Source organism: Bactrocera oleae, chromosome 6 (genome assembly GCF_042242935.1).
Source record: "Bactrocera oleae isolate idBacOlea1 chromosome 6, idBacOlea1, whole genome shotgun sequence".
Lineage (NCBI taxonomy): Eukaryota > Metazoa > Arthropoda > Insecta > Diptera > Tephritidae > Bactrocera > Bactrocera oleae.
Window position 1 is genome coordinate 34,646,286 of NC_091540.1, and position 15,273 is coordinate 34,661,558.

General features: G+C 35.5%; 1 protein-coding gene across 1 annotated transcript; it reads right to left on the minus strand.

Moving 5' to 3' along the window:
* Positions 1–51: 51 nt before the first annotated feature.
* LOC106624146 (uncharacterized) lies at positions 52–3,365 on the minus strand. Its single transcript, XM_014243829.3, has 7 exons — positions 2,718–3,365; positions 2,457–2,630; positions 1,840–2,398; positions 1,538–1,782; positions 1,303–1,480; positions 839–1,242; positions 52–461 (listed from the first exon to the last, which is right to left on the minus strand). The coding sequence occupies exons 1-7, from the start codon at positions 2,781–2,783 to the stop codon at positions 345–347; spliced, it is 1,743 nt and encodes a 580-aa protein (XP_014099304.2). The 5' UTR covers positions 2,784–3,365; the 3' UTR covers positions 52–344.
* Between the last annotated feature and the right edge of the window lie 11,908 nt (positions 3,366–15,273).

Genomic DNA, 15,273 nt, shown 5'->3' on the forward strand with positions numbered 1-15,273 from the left:
CAATAATCTCGTATGTCGTGTATTAACTGTATAAGTAATTTAAGAACCACTTCCGTTATGATTAAAGTAATGATGTGTTTTGATCAATTGTCCGTGTAATAATTTTCATTTTATTAAATACAGTAGTAAACTTTCATAAAGGATGCGCAGTCACATAAAATCAATGGTGGTATTCAAAAGCGATTTCTAAAATCTTTGGTGTGAGAAAATATAATATTATCCATATATTTCAGTGGACAGTGTGAATTCAACATCGTAATTATTTATATTAATGTAAATATTTAGAGTTTTAAAAATATTCCCAATATGGAGTGAATTTTTTAATTTCCGATTTCATATTATTCTTATATGTTTTTTACATTGTGTGTTGATCGAATTATTCTGAAGACTTCCAATAGCTTTTCTGGAATCGAAAAATGCGATAACCGTTCTTCTAAACTACCGAAGTCCGCCTTTTCCAACTGTAAAAGATATACTTATCGTTATAATAAAATAGTTCAAAATTCGATAATTCTAGTTAAGTCAAAATAAATATAATACCTACCAAGATCAATTCTCTATTCTTTACTATTCTTTTAATTTCAGTTTGTAGTTAATTTAAAATAACACGAGCTTTGCCAATTCAGATAATGTTAATATTTATTAACATTCTCTGTTTTCGCCTTCTCTATTTATTAACATTCTCTGATAATGTTGTTTTTAAGGAATTTAAATCCATTAACCCGAACTGTTAAATGACTACCCGGCTATATAGAATATATTTTGAAACATCCCAAATCCCCCGTAAATTTGAAGATTTCCTGTTTGCAATTATATTTAGTAAAACTAAATTAAATACCTCATCACATGAGTCCGACCCATTGGAATTTTTCAATGCCAATCGTTCAGCAAATGACACAACGCCACACCATGTACGAAAATCAATTTCCTTAGAGGGTTCTTCCTTCTCATATTCTATTAAAAGTAATATATCCGATATATTTTGCTCTGTACCATAAAATTCTAGAACGTCTTCTAATGCTTTCGGAAAGAAGCTGAGTGGTATTTTACGTTCTACATATTCGTTTAGTACCGGGAACGAGTCGTCATCGGCTTTACCATCATTCTTTACCATATTGTCTGTTGCTTCATCGTGTTCAATTACTTCTGTCGGCAAATATTGCAGGAAAACTCGTTTAAAGAGCTGCTTGCGTTGGTTACAGACCCACACATAATTGCCTAGATAATCTAAAACGGTCATTTCTGAAAATAAATTTAAGGTTAACAATATGTTTTGTTGGCATTTAATGAACAGAAGCGAACCCTCAAGTAATTTCGGATCCAACGGTACATCAAATCTTGTTGCTGACTTTGAAAGCTTCCGTGGCAATTTGGCCTTAAAAGTGAATGACGGATTTTCATATTTATCAACAACTCTCTTGTTCGGATTTGATTTCTTCTCAGGTAAATACTTAAAAGCCTCACGTAAAGCGCGGTTCAACTGAGTTAAGGGAGCAAATTGTAAAAAGTTCTATTTCTCTACTTCAGTGAGACTTACATATTTATCGAACGTGTTTTCGATAACATCGATATCCAGTTCAGTTTTTAATGCTTCAAAAGCTTCGTCCGTTAGAAAACTGCCTTTTAAAAGTATTGGTTCACTCTCACGTTTTTCTTTGCTTGGCAGCAAACTCGCTGCATTCGGTATAAGACTTGGACGTGTGCTGGGGTTCAGTGAGTCCGGACCGAGCGCAGCCACTTGTGTTTCTGGATCTTCGCTAAGGTGAAATGTAGTTGTGGCAGCTAAAAATAAGTACTTAATTAAGCGTTTTCTTTACAAAATGCTCAAATATAACGAACTTGTAGTGGGTTTTAATTTTTTTCTCTTCTTGCCACGACGTATGTCCTCGTCATCTATATGTTGTTCATTAATGCAAGTTTTTACTTTCCTTAAGTCCACTCTTTCCATATCTTTCACCCCATCACCAACTTGTACATTACCCAAGGAGGTATTAGGCCGCATTTCTTCGCTACGTAAGTGCTTGTTTTTGCGCTCCTCATTTGCACCGGCACTCTTAGGCTTAAGACCACCGGTGTCGGTGTTGCTTTGTGACATATCCGATGAGGGTTTCCAATAAAGCGTTTCCTGTGAGTGTGTTCTTCGCAGATCCAATATAATTTTTTTTCTCTTGATTATCTCATTTTTGCCGAACTCAGGTGTTATACAACGTCGATTGTTCAAAAATGAACTTGCACTGTTTCTAGTGTGTACACTGGTAATTGTCGGAGTTGGCGTCATCGGACGTGAGTCTGTGTCCGTGTATCGTCGAAAAAGGTCTTCCGGTATATTGTCGGTATCATGAAGTGGTGTCGTAAAGTTTTTATCTTTCTGCAGTTGAACACTTTTGCCATCCACTGTCTGAAATATAATTACAGTTAATCCTACCTAATATGCAAGAAACCAAGACACAGCTTACCAGTGAAGTTTTTATTTGACTTATAATATTTTTCAAGTCTGGTGGTGCTGGATGGTTACATAGTACCGAACAGCTCTTGGCAAATGGATTGTACAATTCACCCAGTGGTCGTAATGATAGAACTACTGGAGAAGCTTCAAATTTGAGTGGTAAGTCACCAGTATATTTCTTCCGCTTTTGATTAAGCGATGAATTTTATAACAGTGGAATACGGCTGTCTAATACAAATATCTACATATTCTCGAAATCTTTCTCCCTTACCTTTTCTTTTATTACGAAGTTTCTCTTCTTAGCTGGCACCAAGCCAGTCCTGCTTGTTGTATTCATTGCTGATTCAAATCACTAACTAAAGCAAAAATATAATTTTGTTTGATTTATAAACATAGTTCGTTGCCAAGCTAGTACGCCGATGTTAATTCATTGAATATTCACATATAATTCTACACACACATAGGCTAAAAAGTCTACAAATTAGGCGTTTGTTTCCATCTTGACCCTTTCATTTGAGAAAGTTTTTTTTTCAACGCGATACTTTTTGAGTCTGGGTGAGAGGAAATAGTCGCTGGTGTCAAACATTGGGTCGAGGACTTCTTCATAGCGAAATCCTTTCAATTCATCAAAATTTAGAAGCGGAATGAGTCGAAATGTTGTGTTGGTAAGAGAGCAAAGCGGTACCCACCACGCGCAAACCGCTGCCATGTGTCAAAACTCATGAATGCTATGACCATCGTGTTTTTTTGAGATGCTAACCCCTCCAATACAATTTTAGGAAAATTAAAATTAAAAGAATGTTAAAGGTCGAAGCACCTTGACACCAATAAGTTGAGAAGGATTGAAGGAAATATTCTGAAACATAAACGGTGTTCTAACTAAGTTGAGTACTTTAAGACTAGTAGCTAACAGTTTATTTTGACTATCGATTGAAATGCAAAATTTCACTTAATATAGCTACATAATGATATAAGTTAAATAATTATATTTTATTAATTGTTTTTAAAAAGCTGGCGGAACTTTGTCCGCACATCACTTATTTATTTTGAATCCAACTTAAGACTAATTACAATTATTAGCTTAACTTAAAATTACACCTACTATTGGCCACACTCACGTTGCACTTTAATATGCGCCCTATTTGTTGTTATTGCAAAATCGATATTTTTGCTGATCGTTGTTTACTTCAATTTATTGATATTTAGCTGACTATTGTTTTAGTGTTATTTATTAATAGTTTGCTGACTGTTGTTTACGCAAATTATGTTGAGGTGTCAGTAATTATGCGAATGCGCGTGTAGAATGGTTGACCATTGGCAAAATTCAACCTAGTTGAACTTTTGCAAGTTTCGGAGTTAACTCTTCCCCCTTTAAAGATGATCGTCCTCGATCATTTAGTAGAACGGTAAGTTATTGAAACTTACATATGTGGGAGTGTAACTAGTAGTGCCTGGCGTATCTTCTTGGCTTGTTTCAGTTTGCACTGGCTTTATGACCTCTTTTCCCACATATTGGATTTTTACGGAACGTTTCTTTAGGATGTAAATAATTATTATAATTATTGGAATTGCTGTCATTGTTAGGCCTCCGAGGGAAAATGTAGCATTTTTAATATAACTGATTTCGTCTGCGTTTTTGATGTGCAGATCTTTCAGTGCCTCTAGAGAGAGGAGTTCTATGTGATCTTTTTCTAGTGGGATCGGTTGAAGAATTGTGGGGATAGTTTCTATAGTTCCTGCTTCAATATTACTGAATTGCTGGTCGTTTATTTTAATTGTTGAGTTATTGAATATAATGACATGAGTACCATTAATTGGTTGGGATATTTCGTCAGCTACTAATCTGCCGTCAAATCGATTGAGCAATATTACTCCTTGTTTAACTTCTTCTAATGTAGGGACGTGGTGGCCATTTGTTGTTGAACAAGTTGAGTTCAAGCTATAAATAATTCTAGCTATACATAAATCTTTATTTAAATCTACTAAATTGAATTCTTTACATATTGACATATTATTGTATTTTTCACATTCATTTTTTATTCCTAAAATTGAATTTTTTCCTTTAAGTATTTCTTTGTATTCGATTTTAATTACAGTATTATCTTCCCTTTTTACAGGTCTTATAATTATTTTCTTAAATGTTTCCTTAATCGTTAAAGGTATTTTAACCATATACAAAATTTTCATTTCATTATTTAGAACATTTACTTTTGATAATTCTAGTGCTTCTTCGGCACTCTTAAATGGTATTTCATCTTCTTTTAGTTTATTAATTGATAATTCTAATTCCTCTTTACTTAATATTACGGAATTTATAATATTTTCTTTTGCCCATTGGATGGCATATCTAATGTTTATTAATTCTTCTTTAATTAATCTAATCCTATTTTGTAAATTTATTATAATTTCCGTTATATTATCTTTTTTCTTTTCTAATTGTATTTATCATCTTGTTCATAATGTGGGTTATGTTATTTATTCGTTTTTCGAATAATTTATTTATTACTACTTGTTTATTATTGTTTTTATTCAAATTTTCTAAGTTATTTATAATTATTTCAAGATCTTGGTGATCGGGAGATCCGGCTATGTATTTCCATGCCGTTCCTAATATGTTAATTGATTTTTTTCTTCTGATAGATTTTGAGGGTTTTAGAGCGTTTAGAATTTCGAAGGTTTGGATGGTTTCATGTTTTAGAATGGGATATAGGAGGTGGTTGTTAGGGATTTGGTTGATCATTTCTTCATATGTATCTGTTAAAAATTGTTCGTATTTCTCTAAGTGGATGAGATGAATGAATCTGAATGTACCGTTTTGAATTTTTGCTTGTCCATTGTCTATCGTCACTAGTTGGGATTTGCTATAGTCTAAAACTTGTACGTCCGAAGAGGAAGTTGTAATGAGAGTGAGTATGATAAAAAGTATATATTGGTCCATTTTCCTAAAAGAAAAAGGAAAAATTTTAGTTCTTTATTAGAGATTTGTGGATTGTTCGTCCCGATACTGTTTTAACTATCGTCCTGTGATTTTCAGAAACCGTTTCTTTTTTATATTTTGGAGTTAATTTGGATCCTAGTCTTTTATTGATTATAACGTAAATGACTTCTCCTGGTGAGAAGTTTTTGTTTTCAGTCCTATTTTTGTTATGATATAAGAGATCTAGTTCTTGTTTTTTCTTGAGTAAGGCAATGTTATCCTATCTTTGTTGTTCTAGCTGTTGTGGGTCACTATAAATTCTATTTCCAAAAAATATTTCTATTGGTTTACTTTTTGTCGTTAAGTGTATTGAGGAATTGTATTCTTGAACTGATTTGAATAGTAATTCTTCAAATGTTATTCCTGCGTAATTTGCTTTTAGGCATCTCATTATTTCTGACAGTGTACTATGGAATCTTTCTATTTGTCCATTGCTTGTACTGCTATAAGGCGGAGTGGTGTAAACGTTGATGGACATTTGGTCTTTAAGTAGGTATGATATGGTAGCGGAATTAAGGGACTTTTCGTTATCTATTACTACGAGTTTCTTAATTCCGAAGGCGATCATTAATTCTCTGATTGGGTCTTTAATGTGCTCTATTGCTCTGGAAGGTATCACTTTTACCTGGACGTATTTAGAAAATTTGTCAATGGCGGTGAGGATTAATTTCTTATCCGTGGAATATATGTCAACATGAACTATTTCGCCTGGTGATTGTGGAATAGGGGTTTCTTGTATTTGAGGTTTAGGGGGGTGCCTATCGTATTTATGTTCGCGGCATGTGGAGCATTGTCTGACCGTTTTTTCGATTTTCGAATGCATGCTTGGGAAGTAGAATTTCTTTAAAATTTGTGCTTTATTTTCGCGACTGTTTCTGTGTGCTCTTTGATGTTCGCTTGCGATTATTTCTTCTTGCTCTGTTTCGTTTGTTATATCCTGGAGCAAGGTTTGCGTAAAGCGTATTTTGATATTTCGGAAGTGTAGTGGATTTTGTTACTCAATGCAAAAGTAAGCGGTTGGTGATCTGTGAAAATTACAACTTTCGCTGACCCATACAAATAGTTTCTAAGTGAGGTGAGAGCCCAGATTATTGCCAGCATTTCTTTTTCGTTCGCGGCATAATGTTCTTCTGTTTTATTGAGTGATCGGGATATGAAGGTTATTGGTTTTCCTGATTGTTCAAGGACAGCACCTAGAGCGTAGTTTAATGCGTCAGTAGTGAGGTGAAATTCTTCTTTGAAATTGGGATAGTGTAGTATGACTTCGTTTGATGTTAGCGCGGATTTAATTTTATTGAAAGCGGTCATGGCGTTACTGTCGAACACAACCGGCTTTTTACTGGAAGAATTTTTGGACACGTGTCCATCTTCCCCTCTCAAAAGCGAGGTCAGGGGTTTTGCTAATTTAGCATAATCTCTGATGAAGCGTCGATAATAGCCAGATAGGCCAAGAAAAGATCTTAAGTCCTTCAACGTTTTTGGGCAAGGAAAATCTTGAATTGCCTTTACTTTCGTGGGATTGGTTTTTAATCCTGTGGGAGAGACAATGAAACCTAAAAATTCTACTTCTCTCTTGAAAAATTCACATTTGTCCAACTGAACCTTCATGTTCGCTTTTTCTAGCGTATGGAAAATTGTTTCGACATTTTCTAGGTGGCTTTGGTCGTTATTGCCAAATACTATTATGTCATCTATGTAGACATAACATATTTTACCTATATGATCTTTTAGGATGTCGTCTAGCGCTCGTTGGAAAATAGCGGGTGCTTTTTTCAACCCGAATGGAAGTCTGGTGAATTCGTACTTTCCGTTATTGATAGAAAATGCTGTCTTCTCAATGTCGGATTCTCTTAGTGGAATCTGATGGAAGCCACTCTTCAAGTCAAGAGCGGAAAAGTATTTGTTATTTCCTAGTTGTGAGAGAACCTCATTAATTTCTGGGATCGGGTATCAGTCGGCTATTGTTAATGTATTTAATTTTCTGTAATCTATTACTAATCTGTATTTTCTTTGGCCTGATGCATCTAATTTTTTTGGTACAACCCAAACGGGTGAGTTATACGGTGAGCAGGATGGATGAATAATCCCGTCCTTTAGCAAATTTTGTATTTCTTGGGAAACAAAATCTCTCATAGCAAGAGGATATGGATAGTATTTAGTATAGACTGGAGTATCTGAGGAAGTCCTGATCTCTCCTACAACTGTAGTGGTGTATGTTAGTTTTTCGTCAGGTTCTGTAAAAAGATGTGGATATTTTCTTGTCAACTGAATTATGTGTTGTTTTTGTGTAGCTGTCATATGGTCAGTTCTAACGTCAATTTGATTAACTGTAGGTGAGAGTTTTTGTTTAATTTTAATTTGTAACCCGTTATCTATTGTCAAGGTGTCATCCCGTATGTTGATTGTTGCATGAAGGTCTTTTAAGCTGTCGTTTCCTATTATTCCGTCAAAAGATTTTAGAGTGGGGAGTAAAAAAAATTTGAGGGATGTGCCAGTTTTTCCAAATAAGTTTATAACTGTATGGTGGGTAATTTTGATCTGTCCAGCGATAGAATTCGCAAAGAATGGTTCGGCGTTAGGTATTGTCCTTGGGACATGGCAAGGTTGTATGTAATTCTTGCTTGACCCCGTATCAATCAACATTTTCAGAATTTTTCCGTTCTTCGTTTTGCATTCGATGTAGGGTAACGAAGAACTGTTCATTCTAAAAAATGGATATCAATATAATCCTGCATCTCAGATTGTGGGTTTCCCTCGCCATATTCTTGAGCTGGTGGCCCATTTTCTTCTGATGTGATGTCAATGCAGTTTCATATTCCTGTTCAGTAGGAGTCCAGTCTTGCTGATAGTGTTTGTCCGTATCATACTGTGGGTCTTGTGGGTATTCCTGTTGGTAATTATGTTGTGCACCGGTTTCGATATGGAAGTTCCTTTGTTGTTTTAGAGGTATTTGTTGTGAAAAGTTGGATGGTCTTTTCACGCCGTTATTAGCTACGGGTCTATTCATGTAATTTATAGCTCTAGAATGAAGAGTTTTGTCGACGTCCATTGGTTCTGGTCGTGGGAGTTGAGGCTTAGCAGAAGCCTGTTGCCCTAATGGTCTATATTGTTGAAAATTACGGTAATTATTGAAAGGAGCTTGAGGACGATATTGATTCGCAAAGTTTTGTGGTTGCATTTGGGGTCTTGGCATATATGCCAATTGGGGATAAAAGTCGTTAACCGTTTTTCTGGGTGGGAGGGGTGGTCGGAAATCGTGAGTCTTCCTATTTTGACTTAAAGCGTAGTGAGAACGAAAGTTTTGATTCTCTAGCTTAAGACAAAGGTGGAGAGCTTGCGGAAGGTCTACCGGTTCTCTCATGCCAAGGAGTCTTGGAAGGTCACCTTTCAGTCCTCGTATAAACGTGTCGAGGGCTTTGTCCCGGTATGTTTGAGTAAGTAGATGCATGGATTCCGCACTAACGTCCATGCAGCCAAGCTTGTTTAGGATAAGAGAAAGATGGGAATAAACGCGTTGATAGAATTCTTGAATGGTGAGGTTGCCCTGCGCTAAAGACGTCATTTGATACTCTAAGGTACCTATATCCCGCTTATCGGCGTAATGAAGGGTAAGGCATCTAGAGATGGCTTTCCAATCCAGAGGTGTGTTGTAGGATTCGAGGGCAATGTCAGCGTTGCCCACTACTTTATTCCTTACAACAATAAGAATGCCGTAATATTTCGGAGTTCCTTTAAGGGGTTCGTAGATTTGCAGAATACGATCTACGCTTTTCTTCCAGGAGTTATATTCCCCTGGATTACCTGAAAACTCACGCAGGCATCTAACTACGTCTGGTATTTTGTCGAGTTCTGTTATGTTGTTTGAAAGACTTTGGTCGATGGTTACATCGGAAATGTTAGAGAAATTGGCATTCGGATTGAGAGCCGCCTGTACCATATTTCTTCCTTCTTGCCTTAGAATGTTACTAACAAGCCCTGTCACTATGTTTGTTAATTGATCCATATTAAATGAACCTGAAGAAGAAGCAGTTGGTTGAGGAGATGGGTTAGGTGTATGTGCATTTAGCACAACAGGTCGAACTAAATTGTTAGGGTTTGACATAACTCAAAAGATTTTTTTTTTTTTATTTTAGCTTGTTATTGTTAGATATTTTCAATGATTTTATTTTATATTGGTTAGGTGTCCTTATACTCTGGAGGGTCCCTTTGGTGGTGAATCGCAGAGTTGGACTCTAGTTATTTAGAACCGGAAGGTCCCCCGTTAGGTGGTGAATCGCGGTTCTTTTTTTTTTATTCTTGTAAGTTATTGGCTGTACGAGCCTTTTTTTATTTTGTTTTATAATTTATAATTCTCTGGAGGGTACCTTGGGTGGTGAATCGCAGAGAATTTTATTTTTATAAGCTGGAGGGTCCCCCCGAAGGTGGTGAATCGCAGCTTGTATTTTTATTTTTTTTTATTGGCTGTACAAGCCTGTTATTATTTATATGTATTATTTAGGGTTAGTAAATATACAGGTTTTAGATTTACATTTAATTAATAGTAAGCCGCAAGACAGAATATTTTTAAATTCTTAAAACTTTCTTTAAATATTTTTTCTTTTCCAGTTTCTCTCTTACTTTGTTTTATTTTAATGCTTACAGTCGCAAGACAGAATATTTTTGAAATTCTTAAAACTTTCTTTAAATATTTTTTCTTTTCCAGTTTCTCTCTTATTTCTTTACTAATATTTTTATTCTTAAATTTTATTCTTAAGTTTATTCTTACTCTATTCACTTCCTGGCGGTGGGGTGTGACTCCTTTTTGCTATCGGCTACTCCGGCACCTCCAAATCGTCGCACATTGGAAGCGTGCGTTCGTTTCCTATAGGAATCCAACGCTGGACCGGCTCTAGGTTCGCGTTCTTGGTGTCTATTATTCCACTTTACTTAACACACGATTTAGAAAACTTTAGCGAACTTTAACCCGGTCCCTGCTCGCCAGTTAAATAATTATATTTTATTAATTGTTTTTAAAAAGCTGGCGGAACTTTGTCCGCACATCACTTATTTATTTTGAATCCAACTTAAGACTAATTACAATTATTAGCTTAACTTAAAATTACACCTACTATTGGCCACACTCACGTTGCACTTTAATATGCGCCCTATTTGTTGTTATTGCAAAATCGATATTTTTGCTGATCGTTGTTTACTTCAATTTATTGATATTTAGCTGACTATTGTTTTAGTGTTATTTATTAATAGTTTGCTGACTGTTGTTTACGCAAATTATGTTGAGGTGTCAGCAATTATGCGAATGCGCGTGTAGAATGGTTGACCATTGGCAAAATTCAACCTAGTTGAACTTTTGCAAGTTCCGGAGTTAACTTATAGTCTGGTAATACCAAATGTGAATTCTAATGTTGGATAAATCCCAGCAAGTCAAGGCTACGGAAACTGCAATGCATTGAAGGAATTAACGCGGAAACTAACACATACACACCGTGCAACTCATAAGCCCAATGAGTAAGAAAGGGATGAACGATCACACGTATACAAGAGTTTCGTTAGAATTGTCAATTGGGCCTTAATAAACTTTAATAGAAATCTCTGATAGCGCTGTTGGGCAATTAACCGGTGATATAACCGCTAGGCTGGCTTGCAGGGATGGTAGCCTTAAAATCATCTTTTCATTCTTTGCTTGGTTGCGCGCATTTGGCTTAAAATTCGTAAATACAGACAATTTTTAAAATAATATACAAATTATTAAATTTAACTATTATTCTACACTTTATTAGGTGTTGGATGCGTTAGAAGGAATGTTGCGAAAAAAATTTGGTAAGCATTTCTAAACCTGTTATTCATACAACAGCCGCAGTTTAGAATTTTGAACGCCACGGTTTTCCAGTATTTTAATAAGCATAAAGAATCGTGGAATAATAAAATTTGTTAAGAAAACTCCATTTTATTTAGTACTCCTGATTTTGGAGAATAAAATTATGAAATTTAAACATATTATGTGAACATTATGTTATGATCGAATTTCACAATATACAATATATTCATACATACTCATACACCCAGAGGCATTAGTCGGTCTATAGTCCATATAAATGAATATCATGTTAATCAATTTTAATTTTACAGAGTCGGAAAGAATGTTTAGCCAGGTTGGATTGCTAATATCAGATAGGAGAACAGCACTAAAGACTAAAAATGTCAACAAATTACAAAACCAGTGGATTATTGAGAAATAAAGTACTCTACCGAAACGAATTTTAAGCATAAATTTCTTGATCTCATATTACATTAGTGAATGTATACAAAATGTATATTTTATAACTCGTCAAATCTTAGAGCAGTTTATATAGTAACATGAAAAATTTGATATGTAACTTTATTAACTTATTTGTGTTTTCCGTCATTGTTCATGTTTTGTTTTAAAAATAAATCCAGAGACTTTTTAATAAAAATGAAATGTACAAAGCCAAGGTTTCTTGATTTAAACCAGCGAAAAGTAAGTATATTTTAAAGGGGGAGAACTATTTGCTTAAACTATCGAGTAGTGCGGCTATCGATAGTTTTGCAACTCTAGTATAAAGATTAGAGGAACATTTCTTCAATGTTTGGTACCGAACCACAAAAAACGAAAGAAGTCAACCCTCATCTAAAATTGACTATGTGACTAGGAGAAGATCTAGTCTGGTCTCGAGAAAATATTTTTACCAAGATTTATTAAGAGTCATTGAATGTACAATAGTATATAGGGGTAGGAGTAATTCAACAATGGATTTTTCAAACTTTTCGCTACAAAACTTCTGTGTATAGAATATATTTTCACTTAATTTTGTTAAGATATCCTATATATTAACCGATATACATATAAGTTATAAAGTCAATCTCAATTTCATAGATCATTGCAATAGGTGTATGGGGTCCGAAAGAAATACCAAATTTATTTTTTACAACAGATCACATTATAATTAGGAAAAAATTTTCATATTATTTCATTGGGAAATCTAAGAAATTTACACATTATATTCAACAGGCTGTATTTCAGTGAAAAATGGTCGTACAGGAAATAAAAAAACCCTGATTTTGAAGCCTGAAGACTCTAGTTTAAGAATTTTTTGGTTAAAAATTTTTTTGAGCCCCAGTACCCATGAAATTCTTGGATAAAGCACGAAAAAAATATTTTCAAAATGTTTTTCATTTTTGTTTTCGCTCTACGGGCATGACACAAATTTTCCGAGCTAAACCAATGTATAGGTCGCATAGCCTGTTAATTCAGCTTCAATTTGATTTTTGCAGAAGTCAGATACGAGCATTTGTCTTCGAGATATCGAATTTTGAATGCAAAAGAATCCTTTTTCACTCAACTGCCGATATCTCTGAAACTACTGGTCGCCTGGCAAGTAGACGGGCGGTTTCGTTTTCTTCACAAAATTTCCTACAAAAATCTGTTATGGTTGATTGAAAAAAAAAATTTTTTCCACCTGAAACGGTAACGTAAAAAAACAGCAAAAAAATGCCATTTTCTCCTTATTTGGTTAATCGCCTGTGTCTTCGACAATATTGGGGCAAAAGCTTAGGTTAGAAGAAAATATTATAGTCTAATGTACCCCCAAGACCCCCTTAAATTTTTTTTAGACCGATCGGTTCAGCGGTTTACCCGGACCGATTGATTGAAATTTTGAAAAAACGCCAGCATTAGCGTTATCCAAACCATACCACGTGGAGGTTGCACGGTCGGATTTACGCTTCTTTTGAGAAAGAACGATTATTTTCTCAGGGATTTTTTTGTACGTGCCATTACGCGTTACAAAACAGTTTTTTTCAAAACTAACTCTTTTTCGATATTTTGGCACTGCAAGAACGATTATTTTCTCAGCGATTTTTTTTACGTGCCATTACGCGTTACAAAACAGTTTTTTTTCAAAACTAACCCTTTTTCGATATTTTTAAAGAAGAAATTACTGATAGCAGATTTTAAAATTAGATCCGTGCCATAATGCCTCCCGACGACATTTATCTGCCCCAGAAGTCGTTCGGTTTGTGACTCTTGTTCAGGGGGGGTACAGATATCGGCAGGTAGGTGAACAACTCGGTGTAAGTGCTTCGGTTGTGTCTCGTGCTTACAACTGATTTCTGGAAACAAACGGATATGAACGACGTGCTGGACAAGGTCGCCATCGAGCAACGACTCGTCGAGATGACCGAGCAATCATTCGACAGGCTATCCAAGACCCTTTTGCTCCAGCCAACGTCATCGCTCGAAACTTTCCAAACCGTCAACAACAACAACGACAGCCGCGAAACATTTCTCGATCAACAGTCAGAAATCGTCTTCGCGTATCTGGACTCCGTGCTAGAACTGCTGCTCGTGGACCGATGTTGACCGTTGCACATCGTAGAGCTCGTCTGCAGAATGCTCGCGACCATGAGAAATTGGAACAACGTTTTTTTCTCTGATGAGTCTCGGTTTTGCCTGTATGGTAACGACCGGAGACCTCGAGCTTGGCGTCGTACAGGTCAACGTTAACGTCCCGTAGTTGCTTACGGTGGAGTGATGATGATTTGGGCTGCAATTTCACGGAATTCTCGAACTCCTTTAGTAATTGTTCGAGACAATCTCAATGCTAGGCGCTATATCGACCGAATATTGCGACCTAACGTGTTACCTCTAGAAAGAAACAGGAGAGGATTTATTTTTATGCAAGATAATGCTAAGCCTCATACAGCCAATATTACACGCCGATTTTTTCAGAGAAACAGCATTACATTGTTGAGGCATCCTGCAATGGGTCCTGACCTGAATCCCATAGAGCACGTCTGGGACATATTGGGCCACCGATCGCGTCAAAAGTATCCGAATCTGAATAATTTGCCAGCATTAGAGAACGCTTTGATAAGAATTTGGCGCCAGATCCCTCAACAAATAATCCGAAAATGCATTTCGAATATGCGACAAAGATTGCAAGCTGTAATTAGGAGTAGAGGCGGAAACACTCGGAACTGAATACGAGACACACACACACACACTTTAGAAAATGAGTTTGGAGTCGCAAAATACTGTGAAACTGACGAACCACGGGGTCTCATTTTTTCGAAAAATCATTAATACACGTGCGTAAGCACAAAAGAAGCGTAAATCCGACCGTGCAACCTCCACGTGGTATGCTTTGGATAACGCTAATGCTGGCGGTGAATCAATCATCAATCAAAATGTTTGTCAAAAACTTTGAATTTCTTAAAAACGAAAAAAAAATTTTTTTTCAAGTTTTCAAAAAAAAAATTCGAAATTTTCGAATTTTTGAAAAAAAAGTTTTGGATTTTTTTTTCATATATTCATATAAAAATCTCAAAATTGAGTAAAAAGTCGAAAAAAAAAATTAAATTATTGAATTTGAAAAAGATTAGGTCAAATTTAAGAAACAAAATCTTGTTCCCTTAATTTTTTCAAAATTTCAATCAATCGGTCCGGGTAAACCGCTGAAACGATCGGTCTAAAAATTCAACGGGGTCTTGGGGGTACATTAGACTATAAAATTTTCTGCTAACCTAAGCTTTTGCCCCAATATTGTCGAAGACACAGGCGATTAACCAAATAAGGAGAAAATGGCATTTTTTTGCTGTTTTTTTACGTTACCGTTTCAGGTGGAAAAAAAAATTTTTTTCAATCAACCATAACAGATTTTTGTAGGAAATTTTGTGAAGAAAACGAAACCGCCCGTCTACTTGCCAGGCGACCAGTAGTTTCAGAGATATCGGCAGTTGAGTGAAAAAGGATCCTTTTGCATTCAAAATTCGATATCTCGAAGACAAATGCTCGTATCTGACTTCTGCAAAAATCAAATTGAAGCTGAATTAA

Excerpts from the sequence above, each read along its gene's own strand:
- LOC106624146 (XM_014243829.3), bottom strand. The coding sequence starts at position 2,783 with ATGAATACAACAAGCAGGACTGGCTTGGTGCCAGCTAAGAAGAGAAAC. Across the intron at positions 2,631-2,717 it reads ACTTCGTAATAAAAGAAAAG|CGGAAGAAATATACTGGTGA; the intron begins GTAAGGGAGAAA and ends CTTAATCAAAAG. Across the intron at positions 462-838 it reads GGTCGGACTCATGTGATGAG|TTGGAAAAGGCGGACTTCGG; the intron begins GTATTTAATTTA and ends TATCTTTTACAG.